Genomic DNA, 20246 nt, shown 5'->3' with positions numbered 1-20246 from the left:
CTGGTTTATTTTATTTTTATTTTTGACATAGAATGCTGTTGTTATTGAAGGTGTGGTTTTCTACTCCTTTAATATAAAAGGACAGTACTTGAATGGCTTAAGAAAGTATGTAGCGTCAATGAGATCAGGAGACGCTTGGCTGTTCCTCATGATGTCGATTGTGATGCAGGAAGAGACCCGTAAGGGAAGAACATCATAAAATGGTAGTTGTCATCCTGAGGATGATTTAGCCTTTCTTTTGGGCCGTGATTCAGTGTGTAGTGAAAGATTGTGTGTGTTATTGTTGTTTGCTTTCCTTAACAGATGCCGGAAGGTTTTAGTTTACTGTTTGAAAAGCAAAATACTTGCAGCAGTGGTAGCAGTCTCTTAGGGACTTGTGTTTTAGTCATCAGTTCAGTTGTGAGAAATGGGAGAAAACCTTGCTTGATAAATTTGACAAATGTAGCATTGCTTTCGTCTTCATATCTGAAAGTTTCTCTTGATTTCTTGTTATTTGGCAAAGTTACAGAGACAGAAAAAGATCTCTTTTCCACTGATTAATTCCCCAAGTGGCTGCAATGGCCAGAGCTGGGTAAGGCCAAAGCTAGAATCTAGAAACTTCTTATGGATCTCCTACATGGTTCCAGGGAGTCAGGCATGTTAACAGAGAGCTGGATCAAAGTGATGTAGCCAGGACTCGAACTGGTGCCTAAATGGCATGCCTGTACTGCAGGTGGTGGTTTTACCCACATATGTCACAGCTCTGGTCCCCAAGCATCTCACTATTTTAAAAATTTTCTTCGTTTCCAATTACTTGAAGGCGGAGAGAGAGGGGGAGAAGGAGGGAGGGAGAGAGAGAGATGTGAAAGAGCGAGTGAGCTTCCATTGACTATTTTACTTTCACTCCCCAAATGTCTATAACAGCTAGGTCAGATAAAGGAACTTTATCTGGGGCGTCTACATGGATGGCAGTGACCTGAGTGCTCGAGCTGCCTCCCGAGGTGTGTATTAGTAGGAAACCTGATCAGAAGCAGAGCTGGGACTTTGACCCTACACTCTGATATGGGATGTGAGTATCCTGAGGAGCTTCCTAACCGCTTTGCCAGAATTCCCAGAGTTATTATCCTCTTTTCTTAAATTATTCTGAGCCGTTATTATATTATACAGATCTAAGAATGTATCCATTATCATTTTGTTGATTAAATAAATTGAAGGCAAAATATTAACCGAGTTATGTTTAGTGTGGCAAGAAAGCCCACTGCATCCTATATCAGAGCTCCTGGTATTAGCTGGATATTAGCTTCCTGCTGATGCCTACATTGGGAGGCATTGGTGGTGATGTGAATAGTTGGGTCCCTGCTACCTATGTAGGAGTCCTGAATGGAGTTTCTGGTTCTAGGTTTTGGTTTTGGCCTGGCACAGCAGTGGCTGTTACATTTGGGGAGTAAACTGTTAGAAAGTCTGTATGTCTCTGACTCTTACCTCACAAATAATAAAGAATCTCAAATTTTTGGAAAAAATTACAAGTATGATAATAAACTGTTTTATTGTGAACCATTTTCTGTCTTTTCCTAATATTTATTTATTTATTTATTTTTATTTCAAAGGCACAGTAATGAGAGGTAGGGGAAGAATAAAAGTGAAAGAAAGACAGAGGGATCTTCTATTGTTTCACTCCCAAATGGCTACAGTCACTGGGATTGGGCCAGGCCAAGCTAGGAGCCAAAAACCCTACCCGGGTCTGCCATGCATGTGGCAGGAGCCCAAGGAATTTGGCCATCTTCCTCTGGTTTCTCTGGGACATTAGTAGGGAGCTGGATTGGAGGGGAGCAGTCAGTACTTGAACCTGTGCTCTGGTATGGGAAGCCAGTGACAGTGTTGGTGGCTTAACCCAGTATACTGTAATATTAGCCCTGTGGACCTTTTTATTGTGATGGTATGTTTTCAATATGGTGTCCCAGTTTGTAAAGAGTTACTTATTTTTGCTTTATATAATGTGTACAAGGTTGATCACACTGAAAAGAACCCAGGGTTAGGGAAAAGTGGGTGTGATCATTGTTTCCAAGCTTTCTATTTCTTCTTCCCATTTCTGGGGAGAGTGGAGATATATGGATAAAAGCCATACTGTATTTGAAAGGCAGAGTTATAGGAAGAAAGAGGGAGAGGGAGAGAGGGGAGATGGTTGAGGAGAGAGAGAGAGAGAGAGAGAAAGAAAGCGAGCGAGAAAGAATCTTCCATCTGTTGGTTTACCCTCCAAATGATCGCAACAATTGGAACTGGGCCAGTCTAAAGCCAGGAACCAGAAGCCAGGAGCTTCCTCTGGGTTTCCCACATGGATTTAGTGGCCCAGGCGCCTGGATTGTCTTCTGCTGCTTTCTTAGGCATGTTAGCAGGGAGTTTGATCTGAACTGAAACAACTGGGACTTTAACTGGCACCCATATGGAATGCTGGCACTGCAAGCCATGGTTTTGTCACTGTGCCCATAGGGATAATCAGCCCTTATGGTATTCCATAGCTATGAATTTTTTGATGTATATTTACTTTTTTTAAATAAATGAGTTTTATCAGAATTCCAACATTTTATTAAATTTATGAAAAATACATAAAAGTAAACTCGCACATTACTAAAATCAGGTGAACTACAATACTAATAGGCAAATAAGTGAAGAAAACAGCCAAATCTTTTTTTTTTTATAAAGATTTATTATTATTGGAAAGCCGGATATACAGAGAGGAGGAGAGACAGAGAGGAAGATCTTCCGTCCGATGTTTCACTCCCCAGTTGAGCTGCAACGACCAGTGCGCGCCGATCCAATGCCGGGAACCAGGAACCTCTTCCAGGTCTCCCACGCGGGTGCAGTGTCCCAAAGCTTTGGGCTGTCCTCGACTGCTTTCCCAGGCCACAAGCAGGGAGTTGGATTGGAAGTGGAGCTGCCGGGATTAGAACCGGTGCCCATATGGGATCCCGGTGTGCGTTCAAGGTGAGGACTTAAGCCGCTAGGCCACACCGCCGGGCGCAAAACAGCAAAATCTTTCGAAGAATAAGCTCGTAGGAAAATGAGAATAGTTTTTTTTTTTTTTTTTCAGATTTTATTCATTTTATTACAGCCAGATATACACAGAGGAGGAGAGACAGAGAGGAAGATCTTCCGTCCGATGTTTCACTCCCCAAGTGAGCCGCAACGGACTGATGCACGCCGATCCGAAGCCGGGAACCTGGAACCTCTTCCGGGTCTCCCACGCGGGTGCGGTGTCCCAATGCATTGGGCCGTCCTCAACTGCCTTCCCAGGCCACAAGCAGAGAGCTGGTGGGAAGTGGAGCTGCCGGAATTAGAACCAGTGTCCATATGGGATCCCAGGGCTTCCAAGTCTAGGACTTTAGCCGCTAGGCCACTATGCCGGGCCCGAAAATGAGAATAGTTTTATTGCACATAATGAAAATAGAGAGAATAGAAAAGAAGGCCTCAGGGGATTTAAATGACTTTCTGTTTCTAATCTTCTCTGAGCCATTACTTTCCAACCTGTGAGAATCTTAACTGGAGTCATGGAGAAGTGGTTCCTGTTGAGTATTTGATCACAAGACATAAGGTCTCTTTCCCTACAGAGTACTTACTGGGTTTGAGAAACAGACCCTTGCAAACTGTTTGTGTGTGGGAGGTCCTCTTACAGGGAGTTAGGTAATCTTTGCCGAGAGCGCTGACCTCTTGCAGCAGGACAGAACCCAGCACATCACCCTCTCCCATTCTGACATATTCACTCCCTGGCAGGGGACAAGCCACAGTTGATCTCCAGTTCTAGTACATATGGGAGGAAGAAAATACTCCAAGATTGAGTAGAAATGTTTACACAGAGTCACTGCTAACAGATACAAGCATGGAGAAATGGGACAGAAACTATGCAAAGATACCACAGTAAGAACGAAGAAAGGAAAAGGAAGGCAAGAAGGAAAGGGAAAGCAGAGACACAATAATATTTGCTCTGAAAGAGAAATAGCCTGAGAAACAGAAGATTATATGCCATTGCTGTGTGTTATATATATAAATAGTTAAATACAAGTAAAACAACATTAAGGCGAAAAGATAAACAACAAAAAGCATAATCAATAGAAATGATAAACATAAAGTCTAAACTATAGTATGTATTTTCTACAAACAACAGACATCCTCTTAACCTCAATGCAAATCATCAAAATTAGGTCATTAACACTGACATATCACTGTATGATGCTTAAACTCCACTCATGGGTCACCATTTATTTCTTCATAATGTCTTTTCTGTGAAAAATCCAGGTCAGAATTACGTGACATTTTAAAAAGATTTTATTTTTATTTGAGAATCAGAATGAGGGGAGGCAGGCATGGAGGGAGAGAGTGGGGGAGAGAGAGTTAGTTCTTCATCTCTGCTGGTTCACTCCCCAGATGGCCACATGGGCCAAGGCTGAGCCAAGCTGAGCCGGAAGCTTCTTTCTGCTGTCTCTCACATGGGTGACAGGCCCAAAGTGCTTGGACATCTTCCATTGCTTTGTTCCAGACCATTAGTTGGGAGTGGGGTTGGGATTGGAGTAGCCAGAACTGGAATGGGCTTGCATGTGGATTGTCAACACCATCGGCAGTGGCTTTACTTGCTGTGCCACAGTGCCAGCCTCAACATGTGTTACATTTTAATGCCATATTTCTTCAATTTCCTTGAATTTAGAATAATTCCCCAATCTTTCCTTGATCTTACTAGAATAATGTGTAGACCCTCCTTGATTTGGAGTTTGTCTAATGTTTTCTCCTGATTAGACTCACTCAAAAAACATTACTCAAGTGGTACTGTTCTCATGGTATGCATGCTAGATGGTATGCATTTTGACTCGTTCCTTTACTGATAATTTTTACTGTTATCATAATTAATGTGACATCTGCTAGGCTTCTTCAACCTAAAGTTACTCTTTTTCCCTTTGAAATTAATCAGCAATTTGCTTGGAGGTGCTTTGAAATTATCTAAGTGTTCTCTTGTGAACCTTTCCATTTATTTATGTCAGTTTTGGAATCAGTTGTATTGTTTTATGTAGTGGATTATAATGGTTTAATGTTCATCTTGATATTCTAATTTCCTGGTTTGGTTAGTGGAGCCCTTTCAGCTCCACTAACAAAGTGTGTGTCCTTTGTATTTCTCTTGTATTAAAAGTATTTTTTTTCTTCCTGGTATAATGTATTACAGGCTCAAGGTGGTTATTGTGGTTATCGGGTTAAGCCATCATTTGAGATGCCTTCATTCTCACATCGGAATGCTGGTTGGAGTGCCAGCTACTTATACTGCCCATCCTGCTCCCTGCTTGTACAACTGGCAAGCAGTGAACGATGGTTCAAGTACGTGGGACTCTGCCACCCACGTGGGAAGCCAGGTGGAATTCCCAGATTCTTGCTTGCATGGCTCATTGCTGGTGTCACAGTCTTTTGGGGGAGTAAACCTGGGGATGGATTGATTTCTTTCTCTGGCCTGCTCTCTTCATCACTCTGTCTTTCAAATAAATATTCAATATTCAAAAACAGATGTATTCCAAGATCATCTTGTATTGTTTGTGTGACCCTTGATGTTGGCTTTTCTTCAAGAAGCCCTGTTTCCTTTCAGTGGTTTCCTTTAGGATCCATGAATGGGATGCTGAGTACTGTAGTTGCTAAGATATTGCTGGTTTGGGGTTTTCCCAGGAGGTAGGGCTAGAGATAATATATACACAATTTTTATACTCACATCTGTTCATGCTAATGTCTATAATTTAAATTCAGTACTTATAATTTAAGCCCAATATCATGATGTTCATTCTAGTTTTGAACTGACACCTAGATGGGATCATGGTGCTTGCAAGGGGAGGATTAATTTTCATATACTTTTTATTTTTTTTATTTTATTATTTTTTTAAAAGATTTTTATTTATTTTTACTGGAAAGGCAGATATACATAGAGGAGGAGACACAGAAAGGAAGATCTTCCATCCGATGATTCACTCCCCAAGTGAGCCGCAATGGCCGGTGCTGCGCCAATCCGAAGCCAGGAACCTGGAACCTCCTCCAGGTCTCCCACAGGGGTGCAGGAACCCAAGACTTTGGGCCGTCCTCAACTGCTTTCCCAGGCCACAAGCAGGGGGCTGGATGGGAAGTGGAGCTGCCGGGATTAGAACTGGCGCCCATATGGGATCACAGGGCGTTCAGGGCGAGGACTTTAGCTGCTAGGCCACGCCGCCGGGCCCCATCATGTTCTTTTTAAAGAAAGATTTATTTATTGTTTGAAAGGCAGAGTCACAGAAAGAGAGGAGAGACACAGAGATGTTCCATCTGCTGGTTTACTGAGTATTCCACAATGACTGGAACTGGACTAGTCTGAAGTCAGGAGTCAGGAACTTCTTTTGGGTCTGCCACATGGTTTCAGAGCCCAAACGTTCTGACCATTCTCTGCTGCTTTCCTAGGCCATTTTGGGGAGCTGTATCGAAATGGAGCAATCACATTTGAGCTAACATCCATATGGGATACTGGCACTGCAGGCAGAGGCTTAAGCTATTGTACTGCAGCACCAGTGCCTGCAGGTACTTTTTGAAGACCTTGTGTATGCGTGGGTTTGACATACTTTGCACCATAATAAACACTTAAATTCCTTTTTCTGTGTTTTAAAATATTTGTTTATTTATATGTCAGAGAGAGAGAGAGAGAGACAGACAGAAAGAGATTCCATCCACTGCTTCACTCCCCAAATGGCTGCAATGACCAGAACTAGGCCAGGCCAAAACCAGGTGCCGAGGGCTTCATCTGGGTCTCCCATCTGAGTAGAAGAGGCTCAAGCATTTGAGTCATCTTATATTGCTCTCCCAGGCCATTGTCAGGGGGTTGGTTTGGAAGTAAAGGGGCTTTAACCCATCTGCCACAGTGCCATCCAATTCCACGGACTTTTTTTTTAAAAGATTAATTATTTTTATTTATATGAAAAGCAAAAGAGGAGGAGAGACAGAGTTGTTCCAATCACTAGTTCACTCTCCAAATGGCTGGGATGGGGTCAGGCTAAGGGCAGAAGCTAGTAGCTTCTTCCATGTGGTGCAGGGGCCCAAACACTTCTGCTGCTTTCCTGGGTTTGCAGCAGGGAGCTGTATCAGAAGTAGAGTAGCTAGTCTCAAATCAGCACCGATATAAGATACAGGCATCACAGACAGAGGCTTAACCTGTTACGCCACAATACAAACACCTCCATGAACTTTCTGAAGAACGTACCTTCCTATGTGTTAGAATTGTTTTCAGTTTTCAGTATCAAACTCTTTTGTGTATTTAGTTTATTTCTAAAGATTTTATCCTCTTCTGTGATATTGTAAATGAGACTATTTTCATGATTTCATTTTCAGATAGTTTGTTAGTGTATAGAAATGCAGTTGATATATATATACACACACATATACACATACATATATATATGTGTATATACATGTATGTGTATATGTATGTGTATATACACACATATGTATACATATATCTATCTATATAGGTAAATAGATATATGTATGTAAAACATTTATTTATTTTTGCATTGGAAAGTCAGATATACAGAGAGGAGGAGAGACAGAGGAAGATCTTTTGTCTGATGATTCACTTCCCAAGTGGCCACGATGGCTGGAGCTTACCCAATCTGAACCAGGAGCTACTACCTTCTTCTGGGCCTCCCACATGGGTGCAGGGTCCCAAGGCTTTGGGCCGTCCTTGACTGCTTTCCCAGGCCACAAGCAGGGAGCTGGATGGGAAGCAGGGCTGCCAGCATTAGAACTGGCACCCAGTGTGGGATCCTGGTGTATGCAAGGCGAGGACTTCAGCTGCTAGGCTACCGTACTGGGCCCTGAGTTTTATATTTATATACTTCAAACTATACTGAAAAAAATTTTTTTGCTTAACTATATCTTGAGGACTGAGTTTAGATTTTTGAGGTGCAGAGTTAGAGAAGGGGGAGAGCTGGTCCACTGGTTCACTCCCCAATGGTTGCAATGGCCGGAGCTAGACTGTTCTGAAGCTAGGAGCCAGGAGCTTCTTCCAGGACTGCAATGTGGATGCAGGAGCCCGAGAACTTGAGCCATCATCTGCAGCTTTTCCAGGTCATAATCAGGGAGCTGAATCGGAAGTGGAACAGTTGGGACTAGAAACAGTGTGGCCCTCAAGGGAGAAGACCAGACTGATATGCAACCATGCTAGCTCCAAATAAATAAATTAAAAAAAAAAAAAAAGCTAAAACTTTTTATCTTTTAAAAAATTTGATAGCAGGTAAAATATGATTCAGGAACAGATTTTAAAATGCCTACTGTGAAGGCTGGTCCCATGGCCCACTGAGTTAGATTGCTGCCTGCAGTGCTGACGTCCCATATTTGAGCACCAGTTTGAATTCCTATTGTTCTACTTTTGATCCAGCTTCCAGCTACAGTGTATGGGAAAGCAGGAAAGAATAGTGCAAGTGTTTGCCCCCTGCCGCCAAAGTGTGATAGACCAGAACAAAGAGCCTGGCTCCAGGCTGTGGCCTTGACTCGGCCTGGCGCTAGTGTCCATTTGGGAAGTGGACCTGTGAGAGGAAGATCTTTGTTTCTCTCTCTCTCTCTTTACCCCATGCCTGCTTCCTTCTTTCTGTCAGTCTGACTTTCAGATAACTCAGTCACTGAAAGAAAAGCACCGCTCTGTGTTCAGTTGAAAGTGTTGACAGTTGGAAATATCAGTGCAGATACGAAAATAGTAAGGAACTCCTGTTTCCTGAAGACTAATTTTTTTGAGAAGTTTCATCCTGAATAGAATTTAGTAAACAATATAGTTACTAAAATCATTCCTAAAATTAATATAGTGTCTTTGTTTGTTAAAGATGCCTTCAACAAGTCCTTTTGTTTGCTCACTTCTTTTGGCAGCACCTGACAGATACCTCCCATGGTGTAAGAAATAAGTGCCTGCAATTACTTGGTAATCTTGGCTCTTTGGAGAAGAGCGTCATAAGAGATGCAGAAGGCCTAGCTGCCCGAGATGTCCAGAAGATTATAGGGGATTACTTTAACGACCAAGATCCACGTGTCAGAACAGCAGCTATAAAAGCCATGGTAAATGTAACTTGGAAAGTTTTCATTTTGTTCCCCCTTTCTGTTTCTTTATGTTCATAGTTAGTGATTTTGGCTTGAAGGAAACTATGTAAATCTGACATAGTGGGAAAGTCTGAGGTTGTGGGGAGGCCTTGGAAATGTCTGGTATTTTTTTCCCAAATACTTACATTATCTTTGTTTTTTAGTTGCAGCTCCATGAAAGAGGATTGAAACTACACCAAACAATTTACAATCAGGTATCTTAAAAGTTATTATCTGGAAGGGGATAAGGTATCATGAAAGTGGGAAGGTGGCTGGTTCTAAGACTTTGATCATAATAAGGAATTTAGCTGGCTAACAATGAATACCTCTTTTTAAATTTGAGTTTTATGGTACAATTTCATAGGGTCTGGGATTCTCCTCCCCCCACCTCCACAATGAATACTTCAATTGAAGTGAATGGGAGGGCATGGCCCAACCATACTTTATAGAAGTTTTCAGAAAATATAGGTAAATAATACTAGTCCATGTGAATTGGATTTTTAGCAGTATTTAGGCAGCTCACTATGATTGGCAGAGTACATAAAGAATGTTGTAGTGTTGGCAATGATGAAAGTGTCCATTTTACTTGGTGCCTGAAGTCTGCTTGGGGACACTACATTTAATGAGCTGAGTGTTTCTGGAGGACACTGACAAACCATTGGAGACTGTTAAAAGATGTCACATGAAGTTACGATTGGCAAAAGAAGGCATTGTGAAGTTGTGCAAAAGCTGACCAACACTGAATTAGAAGGGTTTCCAAGGTGGCATTTCATTTAGAGAATAAATGCATACATTTATTGACTAGCTATTTTCATCCATACTCAGAGGCATATTTGGACGTCCCTCCAAAAGTAGTTTTATCTCTCAAAGGAAACTGGTTATCAGTGAAGCTCTTATGACTGACGTACGAAACAAGTTGATTTTACAAAAGATGTAGAGTGGATTCAAAATACTTGTGTTGGTATGGCTGTCACCTTTTCTTTGTATAGTAAATTGTGGGATGCAAAATAATTTAGAGGAAACTTAGAGAGTATAAAGAAGAAAGTTAGCTGATTCAGTGTTTATTGGACAGGCAGTCTAGGCAAGCAAAGATGAAGGGCTGGAGGTCAGGATGGGGCGATAGTAGAGGATTTGAAGTGTAGAATAGAATTTGTTCCATAATGAGTTTGATTTTCGTTATGTGGAGTTTGAAAAGTTGGTGGGACATTCATAAAGAGAGTTCCTAGCCATAGTTACAAAGGTATGGAAACCAGCAGAGGCCAGTATTTGGGATCAAAGTAAGCTGAAATGTGTGCTTTATTTTTATAGATAGTGGGGTAAATCCATCTTTGGTGTTTGAGCCTGTGAGAATAGTACTGTGGGCTTCCAGCAAGCTTTGCTGAGTTTGCTTCTGTTCTAGCTGGATTCTGTGTTCTTTGTCAGTCTATGGTTCTGCTTTTAGATGTGGGATAAAGGGGTGCACAGTTAGAATTCCACCAGAGGAGCTTACAGAGGCCCTGAACTTCCTTGTTGGCCAAAACTTCAAGAAGTTAAAACCATACACAAGTATTGTGATTGACATTTTTATCCAGTCACCCTGTGTTCATTTTTGAAAATATTTTGACCATTGCCTGGATGGATACGGACTAATAAGCTGTTGACATCTTTGTGTGTAGGCCTGTAAGTTGCTCTCTGATGACTACGAGCAAGTGCGCAGTGCTGCAGTCCGGCTTATCTGGGTTGTCAGTCAGCTGTATCCTGAGAGGTCAGTGAGTATAAGCCAAATTTTGTTGGTAAACCTTTTTCTCTCCTACCCTACAGAAAATCTACCTCCATAAAAGCAGTGTTGGTTGGAGTTTTGAAAGGTGGGATACAATTGAGAAAAACCACAGACCCTGAAACTCAGAATGCCTGACCCTTATTTTCCATCTCTGCTGTTAATTTTCCATATATCTTCGGAAAGATAACATTAGCTTTCTGAATTCCAAATTCCTCCTCTGTAAGAGAAGAGATTGATCTGTTTTTAGGGGCTTTCAGCACTTTCTCATATTTTGATTTTTCGACAAATGTTGGGGACCTCTTAGTTTGGGACCAAATTTCTGCTAAAACTACCTGTTGAGTTTGAGAATAATGATCCCTGGGCCCGGCGGCGTGGTCTAGCAGCTAAAGTCCTCACCTGGAACGTGCCGGGATCCCATATGGGCGCAGGTTCTAATCCTGGCAGCTCCACTTCCCATCCAGCCCCCTGCTTGTGGCCTGGGAGAGCAGTTGAGGACAGCCCAAAACCTTGGGACTCTGCACCTGTGTAGGAGACCTGGAGGACGCTCCAGGCTCCTGGCTTCGGATCGGCACAGCACCGGCTGTTGCGGTCACTTGAGGGAGTGAATCATTGGATGGAAGATCTTCCTCTCTGTCTCTCCTCCTCTATGTATATCTGACTTTCCAATAAAAATAAATAAATCTTTAAAAAAAAAAAAAAGAGAATAGAGGGCTGCGGGAGAGGACGTCTAGCTCGGATCCCGAACCCAGTCCGCCATGTGCCCATGGCTCATGGCGGGCTGGGCCCGGACATGCCTGGGTGCGGCCTGCTTCCTTCTGGGGTGAGTACGCCGAGGGGGGAGGCCTCCGTGACTGGGCATGTCCGGGACCCACCCAACACCCTCATTGGGTGGTGGGTGAACGGGATTGGGGAGGGGCGCAACCTCGGGCCTGCAGGATTTAACTTCCGGCTGCCAGAGGCGAGCCGAGGGCTGCGGGAGAGGACGTCTAGCTCGGATCCCGAACCCAGTCCGCCATGTGCCCATGGCTCATGGCGGGCTGGGCCCGGACATGCCTGGGTGCGGCCTGCTTCCTTCTGGGGTGAGTACGCCGAGGGGGGAGGCCTCCGTGACTGGGCATGTCCGGGACCCACCCAACACCCTCATTGGGTGGTGGGTGAACGGGATTGGGGAGGGGCGCAACCTCGGGCCTGCAGGATTTAACTTCCGGCTGCCAGAGGCGAGCCGAGGGCTGCGGGAGAGGACGTCTAGCTCGGATCCCGAACCCAGTCCGCCATGTGCCCATGGCTCATGGCGGGCTGGGCCCGGACATGCCTGGGTGCGGCCTGCTTCCTTCTGGGGTGAGTACGCCGAGGGGGGAGGCCTCCGTGACTGGGCATGTCCGGGACCCACCCAACACCCTCATTGGGTGGTGGGTGAACGGGATTGGGGAGGGGCGCAACCTCGGGCCTGCAGGATTTAACTTCCGGCTGCCAGAGGCGAGCCGAGGGCTGCGGGAGAGGACGTCTAGCTCGGATCCCGAACCCAGTCCGCCATGTGCCCATGGCTCATGGCGGGCTGGGCCCGGACATGCCTGGGTGCGGCCTGCTTCCTTCTGGGGTGAGTACGCCGAGGGGGGAGGCCTCCGTGACTGGGCATGTCCGGGACCCACCCAACACCCTCATTGGGTGGTGGGTGAACGGGATTGGGGAGGGGCGCAACCTCGGGCCTGCAGGATTTAACTTCCGGCTGCCAGAGGCGAGCCGAGGGCTGCGGGAGAGGACGTCTAGCTCGGATCCCGAACCCAGTCCGCCATGTGCCCATGGCTCATGGCGGGCTGGGCCCGGACATGCCTGGGTGCGGCCTGCTTCCTTCTGGGGTGAGTACGCCGAGGGGGGAGGCCTCCGTGACTGGGCATGTCCGGGACCCACCCAACACCCTCATTGGGTGGTGGGTGAACGGGATTGGGGAGGGGCGCAACCTCGGGCCTGCAGGATTTAACTTCCGGCTGCCAGAGGCGAGCCGAGGGCTGCGGGAGAGGACGTCTAGCTCGGATCCCGAACCCAGTCCGCCATGTGCCCATGGCTCATGGCGGGCTGGGCCCGGACATGCCTGGGTGCGGCCTGCTTCCTTCTGGGGTGAGTACGCCGAGGGGGGAGGCCTCCGTGACTGGGCATGTCCGGGACCCACCCAACACCCTCATTGGGTGGTGGGTGAACGGGATTGGGGAGGGGCGCAACCTCGGGCCTGCAGGATTTAACTTCCGGCTGCCAGAGGCGAGCCGAGGGCTGCGGGAGAGGACGTCTAGCTCGGATCCCGAACCCAGTCCGCCATGTGCCCATGGCTCATGGCGGGCTGGGCCCGGACATGCCTGGGTGCGGCCTGCTTCCTTCTGGGGTGAGTACGCCGAGGGGGGAGGCCTCCGTGACTGGGCATGTCCGGGACCCACCCAACACCCTCATTGGGTGGTGGGTGAACGGGATTGGGGAGGGGCGCAACCTCGGGCCTGCAGGATTTAACTTCCGGCTGCCAGAGGCGAGCCGAGGGCTGCGGGAGAGGACGTCTAGCTCGGATCCCGAACCCAGTCCGCCATGTGCCCATGGCTCATGGCGGGCTGGGCCCGGACATGCCTGGGTGCGGCCTGCTTCCTTCTGGGGTGAGTACGCCGAGGGGGGAGGCCTCCGTGACTGGGCATGTCCGGGACCCACCCAACACCCTCATTGGGTGGTGGGTGAACGGGATTGGGGAGGGGCGCAACCTCGGGCCTGCAGGATTTAACTTCCGGCTGCCAGAGGCGAGCCGAGGGCTGCGGGAGAGGACGTCTAGCTCGGATCCCGAACCCAGTCCGCCATGTGCCCATGGCTCATGGCGGGCTGGGCCCGGACATGCCTGGGTGCGGCCTGCTTCCTTCTGGGGTGAGTACGCCGAGGGGGGAGGCCTCCGTGACTGGGCATGTCCGGGACCCACCCAACACCCTCATTGGGTGGTGGGTGAACGGGATTGGGGAGGGGCGCAACCTCGGGCCTGCAGGATTTAACTTCCGGCTGCCAGAGGCGAGCCGAGGGCTGCGGGAGAGGACGTCTAGCTCGGATCCCGAACCCAGTCCGCCATGTGCCCATGGCTCATGGCGGGCTGGGCCCGGACATGCCTGGGTGCGGCCTGCTTCCTTCTGGGGTGAGTACGCCGAGGGGGGAGGCCTCCGTGACTGGGCATGTCCGGGACCCACCCAACACCCTCATTGGGTGGTGGGTGAACGGGATTGGGGAGGGGCGCAACCTCGGGCCTGCAGGATTTAACTTCCGGCTGCCAGAGGCGAGCCGAGGGCTGCGGGAGAGGACGTCTAGCTCGGATCCCGAACCCAGTCCGCCATGTGCCCATGGCTCATGGCGGGCTGGGCCCGGACATGCCTGGGTGCGGCCTGCTTCCTTCTGGGGTGAGTACGCCGAGGGGGGAGGCCTCCGTGACTGGGCATGTCCGGGACCCACCCAACACCCTCATTGGGTGGTGGGTGAACGGGATTGGGGAGGGGCGCAACCTCGGGCCTGCAGGATTTAACTTCCGGCTGCCAGAGGCGAGCCGAGGGCTGCGGGAGAGGACGTCTAGCTCGGATCCCGAACCCAGTCCGCCATGTGCCCATGGCTCATGGCGGGCTGGGCCCGGACATGCCTGGGTGCGGCCTGCTTCCTTCTGGGGTGAGTACGCCGAGGGGGGAGGCCTCCGTGACTGGGCATGTCCGGGACCCACCCAACACCCTCATTGGGTGGTGGGTGAACGGGATTGGGGAGGGGCGCAACCTCGGGCCTGCAGGATTTAACTTCCGGCTGCCAGAGGCGAGCCGAGGGCTGCGGGAGAGGACGTCTAGCTCGGATCCCGAACCCAGTCCGCCATGTGCCCATGGCTCATGGCGGGCTGGGCCCGGACATGCCTGGGTGCGGCCTGCTTCCTTCTGGGGTGAGTACGCCGAGGGGGGAGGCCTCCGTGACTGGGCATGTCCGGGACCCACCCAACACCCTCATTGGGTGGTGGGTGAACGGGATTGGGGAGGGGCGCAACCTCGGGCCTGCAGGATTTAACTTCCGGCTGCCAGAGGCGAGCCGAGGGCTGCGGGAGAGGACGTCTAGCTCGGATCCCGAACCCAGTCCGCCATGTGCCCATGGCTCATGGCGGGCTGGGCCCGGACATGCCTGGGTGCGGCCTGCTTCCTTCTGGGGTGAGTACGCCGAGGGGGGAGGCCTCCGTGACTGGGCATGTCCGGGACCCACCCAACACCCTCATTGGGTGGTGGGTGAACGGGATTGGGGAGGGGCGCAACCTCGGGCCTGCAGGATTTAACTTCCGGCTGCCAGAGGCGAGCCGAGGGCTGCGGGAGAGGACGTCTAGCTCGGATCCCGAACCCAGTCCGCCATGTGCCCATGGCTCATGGCGGGCTGGGCCCGGACATGCCTGGGTGCGGCCTGCTTCCTTCTGGGGTGAGTACGCCGAGGGGGGAGGCCTCCGTGACTGGGCATGTCCGGGACCCACCCAACACCCTCATTGGGTGGTGGGTGAACGGGATTGGGGAGGGGCGCAACCTCGGGCCTGCAGGATTTAACTTCCGGCTGCCAGAGGCGAGCCGAGGGCTGCGGGAGAGGACGTCTAGCTCGGATCCCGAACCCAGTCCGCCATGTGCCCATGGCTCATGGCGGGCTGGGCCCGGACATGCCTGGGTGCGGCCTGCTTCCTTCTGGGGTGAGTACGCCGAGGGGGGAGGCCTCCGTGACTGGGCATGTCCGGGACCCACCCAACACCCTCATTGGGTGGTGGGTGAACGGGATTGGGGAGGGGCGCAACCTCGGGCCTGCAGGATTTAACTTCCGGCTGCCAGAGGCGAGCCGAGGGCTGCGGGAGAGGACGTCTAGCTCGGATCCCGAACCCAGTCCGCCATGTGCCCATGGCTCATGGCGGGCTGGGCCCGGACATGCCTGGGTGCGGCCTGCTTCCTTCTGGGGTGAGTACGCCGAGGGGGGAGGCCTCCGTGACTGGGCATGTCCGGGACCCACCCAACACCCTCATTGGGTGGTGGGTGAACGGGATTGGGGAGGGGCGCAACCTCGGGCCTGCAGGATTTAACTTCCGGCTGCCAGAGGCGAGCCGAGGGCTGCGGGAGAGGACGTCTAGCTCGGATCCCGAACCCAGTCCGCCATGTGCCCATGGCTCATGGCGGGCTGGGCCCGGACATGCCTGGGTGCGGCCTGCTTCCTTCTGGGGTGAGTACGCCGAGGGGGGAGGCCTCCGTGACTGGGCATGTCCGGGACCCACCCAACACCCTCATTGGGTGGTGGGTGAACGGGATTGGGGAGGGGCGCAACCTCGGGCCTGCAGGATTTAACTTCCGGCTGCCAGAGGCGAGCCGAGGGCTGCGGGAGAGGACGTCTAGCTCGGATCCCGAACCCAGTCCGCCATGTGCCCATGGCTCATGGCGGGCTGGGCCCGGACATGCCTGGGTGCGGCCTGCTTCCTTCTGGGGTGAGTACGCCGAGGGGGGAGGCCTCCGTGACTGGGCATGTCCGGGACCCACCCAACACCCTCATTGGGTGGTGGGTGAACGGGATTGGGGAGGGGCGCAACCTCGGGCCTGCAGGATTTAACTTCCGGCTGCCAGAGGCGAGCCGAGGGCTGCGGGAGAGGACGTCTAGCTCGGATCCCGAACCCAGTCCGCCATGTGCCCATGGCTCATGGCGGGCTGGGCCCGGACATGCCTGGGTGCGGCCTGCTTCCTTCTGGGGTGAGTACGCCGAGGGGGGAGGCCTCCGTGACTGGGCATGTCCGGGACCCACCCAACACCCTCATTGGGTGGTGGGTGAACGGGATTGGGGAGGGGCGCAACCTCGGGCCTGCAGGATTTAACTTCCGGCTGCCAGAGGCGAGCCGAGGGCTGCGGGAGAGGACGTCTAGCTCGGATCCCGAACCCAGTCCGCCATGTGCCCATGGCTCATGGCGGGCTGGGCCCGGACATGCCTGGGTGCGGCCTGCTTCCTTCTGGGGTGAGTACGCCGAGGGGGGAGGCCTCCGTGACTGGGCATGTCCGGGACCCACCCAACACCCTCATTGGGTGGTGGGTGAACGGGATTGGGGAGGGGCGCAACCTCGGGCCTGCAGGATTTAACTTCCGGCTGCCAGAGGCGAGCCGAGGGCTGCGGGAGAGGACGTCTAGCTCGGATCCCGAACCCAGTCCGCCATGTGCCCATGGCTCATGGCGGGCTGGGCCCGGGCGGCCAGTGCGCCATTTGGCGCCAGGCTGTGCCTACTGGCCGCCCGGCCGGGGAGCTCTGGGGTATTGGACGTCTGAATCGCTGCTGAGATAGCTCTAGAGTGACCCCACTGTTTCTGGGATCTGAGTCAATCCTAAAGATTCCCAATGCCAGTAACTCTTCCTTTGAAGAACTTCCAATCCCTTAATAATGCTGAGCTTTGAACACCTATCAAGTAAAAGATAAGCTCCGGCTTGTGTAGCAGGCTGGCACCTAATGGTCCTCGGAGCAACCACGTGCAGGTGCGTGATTTACAGCTAGGAACGGTCCCAATCTGGGAAGCCACAGCTGGGATGAGGTTCCCACCAAGGGGTGTATGTGCTGGAATGGGGGCTGCGTTCTATCTAGGAAACAGTTGCAGTCACCCGAGGCACTAGTGTGGGCTGGGATTGGATGCACCAGGCCGGTTCAGATCCCAGCACCATCTGGTGTTCTGGAGAAACAGGGTAGATGTGGGACTGACTAGGCTGGGTCTCAATCCCCTTCTGAGCCATGTGTGAGCTGTATGTGGGTATGGACGAGCCATGGCTGGGCTGAAACATCCAACAACAAGAGTCAGAATGGGGTGAAAGCCAGCCAGGAAAAGCCACTGTTCCTGCTAGGACAGGAGGTGAACTGAGTAGGGTTGGCTCAAGAACCCCCTGGCAAGCGCAAAATCTGGCATTGGGAGGGGTTCTGATGGAGGAGCCTGGGCAACTCCTCTGGCAGGACACAGTCCCTGCAGGTAAGCGCGAGAAGCATGATTGGAAACAGCCCAGAATAGGCCATGGAAAGTTTCCCACTGGCATGCATTCGGCATGGGTCAGGAGCAGGCCAGGCTGAATCAGTTCATGTCATCCTCTGGCAAATCCGATCACCAGAACAGAGTGTGGAATGGGCCGGGTTTGGTTGCGACAAAACCAGTACACATTCTGGAACGCCAGGGCGTGGTTGCCTGTACTGGATATGAATGCAACACCCATCCAGCACACGTGAGATCCAGGAAGGGAGGGGCAGAGCTGGCGGGGGGGTTAAGGGGCTGGTCCCCTCGCTGGACAACCACTCCCACTGGAGAGTGTTGGCTGGGATAGAGACAGACACGACTAAGCAAGGCTACAACACCTGTGCGCTGCATGTGGACAAGATCAGGGCCACAGCATCAGCTGGCAGAAGCTGGCACTGGGGACTAATTCTGTCGAGTCAAATCACAGGACCACCTAAAGAGTGCATAAACCGGGACAGAGAGACCTGGGAGGGAAAAAGTGGGTTCCCCCTTCTTGGGTCACTATTCCCGTGGGAGGGCATGAAAACTAGGACGGGGGCTGGGATGGCTAGACAGAGGCACTCAACAACATCTGTGAGGGCTGGATGGTTGAGTCGATTAGATAGAACTAAGCTTTAATACCCATTGACAAGTACCAGAGCCAAATGGGATGGGGGACAGACTGGTCTTCTGCTACACAAATTGGCAAACCAGGGTAGGGGGCAGGCTTGGTGGGGGTTATTGTGGGTCGCCCCGACTAGGCTGCAGCTCCCACTGGTTGATGTAAGGGCCGAACCAGACTGGACTGCAACACCCATTGGTTCCAGTGCAACTTGGGACTGAAAACAGAACCAACACAGCAATTGCAACCACCAGCTGATCAGGGTGATGGACTGTGCCGGGCCCTGTGCTTGCTAGAACATACAAGAATCTGGTCTGGGAATACCTCAAAGTATCTTTGGAGATCTCCCCACTTGAACTGCTGGACTCAGAATTCTAACCAAGAAAAGACAGAAGACAGAATAGGACAATCATTCATCTCAGCTACATGTTGGCAGCGAAATATGGGACAAATGGAGACTTCATGATGGACCATATCAATCAGTGGACCACCTCATCGAGCGAAACTGGCAGTGACTCATAACTGGAGAACTATTAACTCCACTTGAGCACATATCTCAGAGCATGCCCCACATATGGGACTTGGGGTGGGCGGGAAACCGGGTGGGGCTTCTCCCTCAATACCCCCTTTTACCTCAGATACAGGATGGAAACAATATGGACATAATAGCATTGCCCACCTCCCTATCCCCCTGAACCTTTTTTTTTTTTTTTTTTTTTTTTTTTTTTTTCCTTCTCTTTCTTGATTTTCCTTCAACTATAGTTAACTATGTAAAGATTGTCAACAACAATACAATAAAATGGATCATATAAAAAAAAAAAAAAAAAAAAAAAAAAAAGAGAATAATGGTCCCTTATGTAATGTTTTTGAGATAAAAGTGTTTATAACAGTTAAATCAGTGACTCTCACATTGAACCTTTGGGATGGAGAGACAAAGAATACTTACTCCGTTCTGTAAGAAAACTTACTTCTATGGGAAAAAGAGGTATTTTGCCCCTCTTAAACGGGCTTCTGAAATTTAAAAATTAAAGTGAATTGACAATGTTAAATAGACATGGGCTCCATTTTTAATTCTTTTGAATTTACGTCCCTGTGCCAGTCCTGCCATGTACATACACATGCTCTCACATATTCACACAGGGACTAATTAGAAATTCCTTCTTCATTTAGACCCAGATTTACTAGTATGTTTTATATTGACTTATTCTGAGATTTACTGTACTTGTAACATGTCAATTACAGGAGTTAAAAACATATAAAATATGTTTTGCCTGCTTGTTTTTGTTTTCTTCATCAATCTTTGAACTTTTGGTGAGTTACATAATTTTATTTTCAAGATACTGAAAATTTGCAGTGCAATCAAAAGAGGGTTATAGTGTATGTTCCTGAAGTGGTTTGTTTACTCTGAGCTGTGTTTCATCATTCTAGGATTTGGGTTATTCATTTTATGCTTTTTAAATGAAACAGTTTTCATTGGTTGTTTATGGTTTGTTGACTGTGTAATCTTATGTTCGTGTTTTGTCATGTGTACCTTCTATTTATTTTTTAAATCTTTTTAAATTTATTATTATTTTCATTTTTCTTTTAATTTAGCATTGTCCCAATCCCTTCTTCTAATGAAGAAATTCGTTTAGTTGATGATGCCTTTGGAAAAATTTGTCATATGGTCAGTGATGGCTCCTGGGTGGTTCGTGTTCAAGCTGCAAAGCTATTGGTAAGTTATGTTTTCTTTAATTGAACACATTTCCCGTGAAGATTTATAGACATTT

The 20246-nt window shown here is 49.7% G+C and overlaps 1 protein-coding gene across 1 annotated transcript in view; it reads left to right on the top strand.

Annotated features, from left to right (window-relative positions):
- Positions 1-20246, top strand: part of INTS4 (integrator complex subunit 4) — a 96012-nt gene that overhangs the window by 17306 nt on the left and 58460 nt on the right. Inside the window, exons 5-8 of the mRNA XM_004589854.4 lie at positions 8881-9066; positions 9252-9302; positions 10743-10831; positions 20071-20191. Coding sequence (XP_004589911.2) covers positions 8881-9066; positions 9252-9302; positions 10743-10831; positions 20071-20191 — 447 coding nt within the window. The remainder of the gene's footprint in view (positions 1-8880; positions 9067-9251; positions 9303-10742; positions 10832-20070; positions 20192-20246) is intronic.

This window comes from Ochotona princeps, chromosome 4, assembly GCF_030435755.1.
Source record: "Ochotona princeps isolate mOchPri1 chromosome 4, mOchPri1.hap1, whole genome shotgun sequence".
NCBI lineage: Eukaryota > Metazoa > Chordata > Mammalia > Lagomorpha > Ochotonidae > Ochotona > Ochotona princeps.
This window is presented reverse-complemented; position numbering and strand designations above follow the sequence as displayed.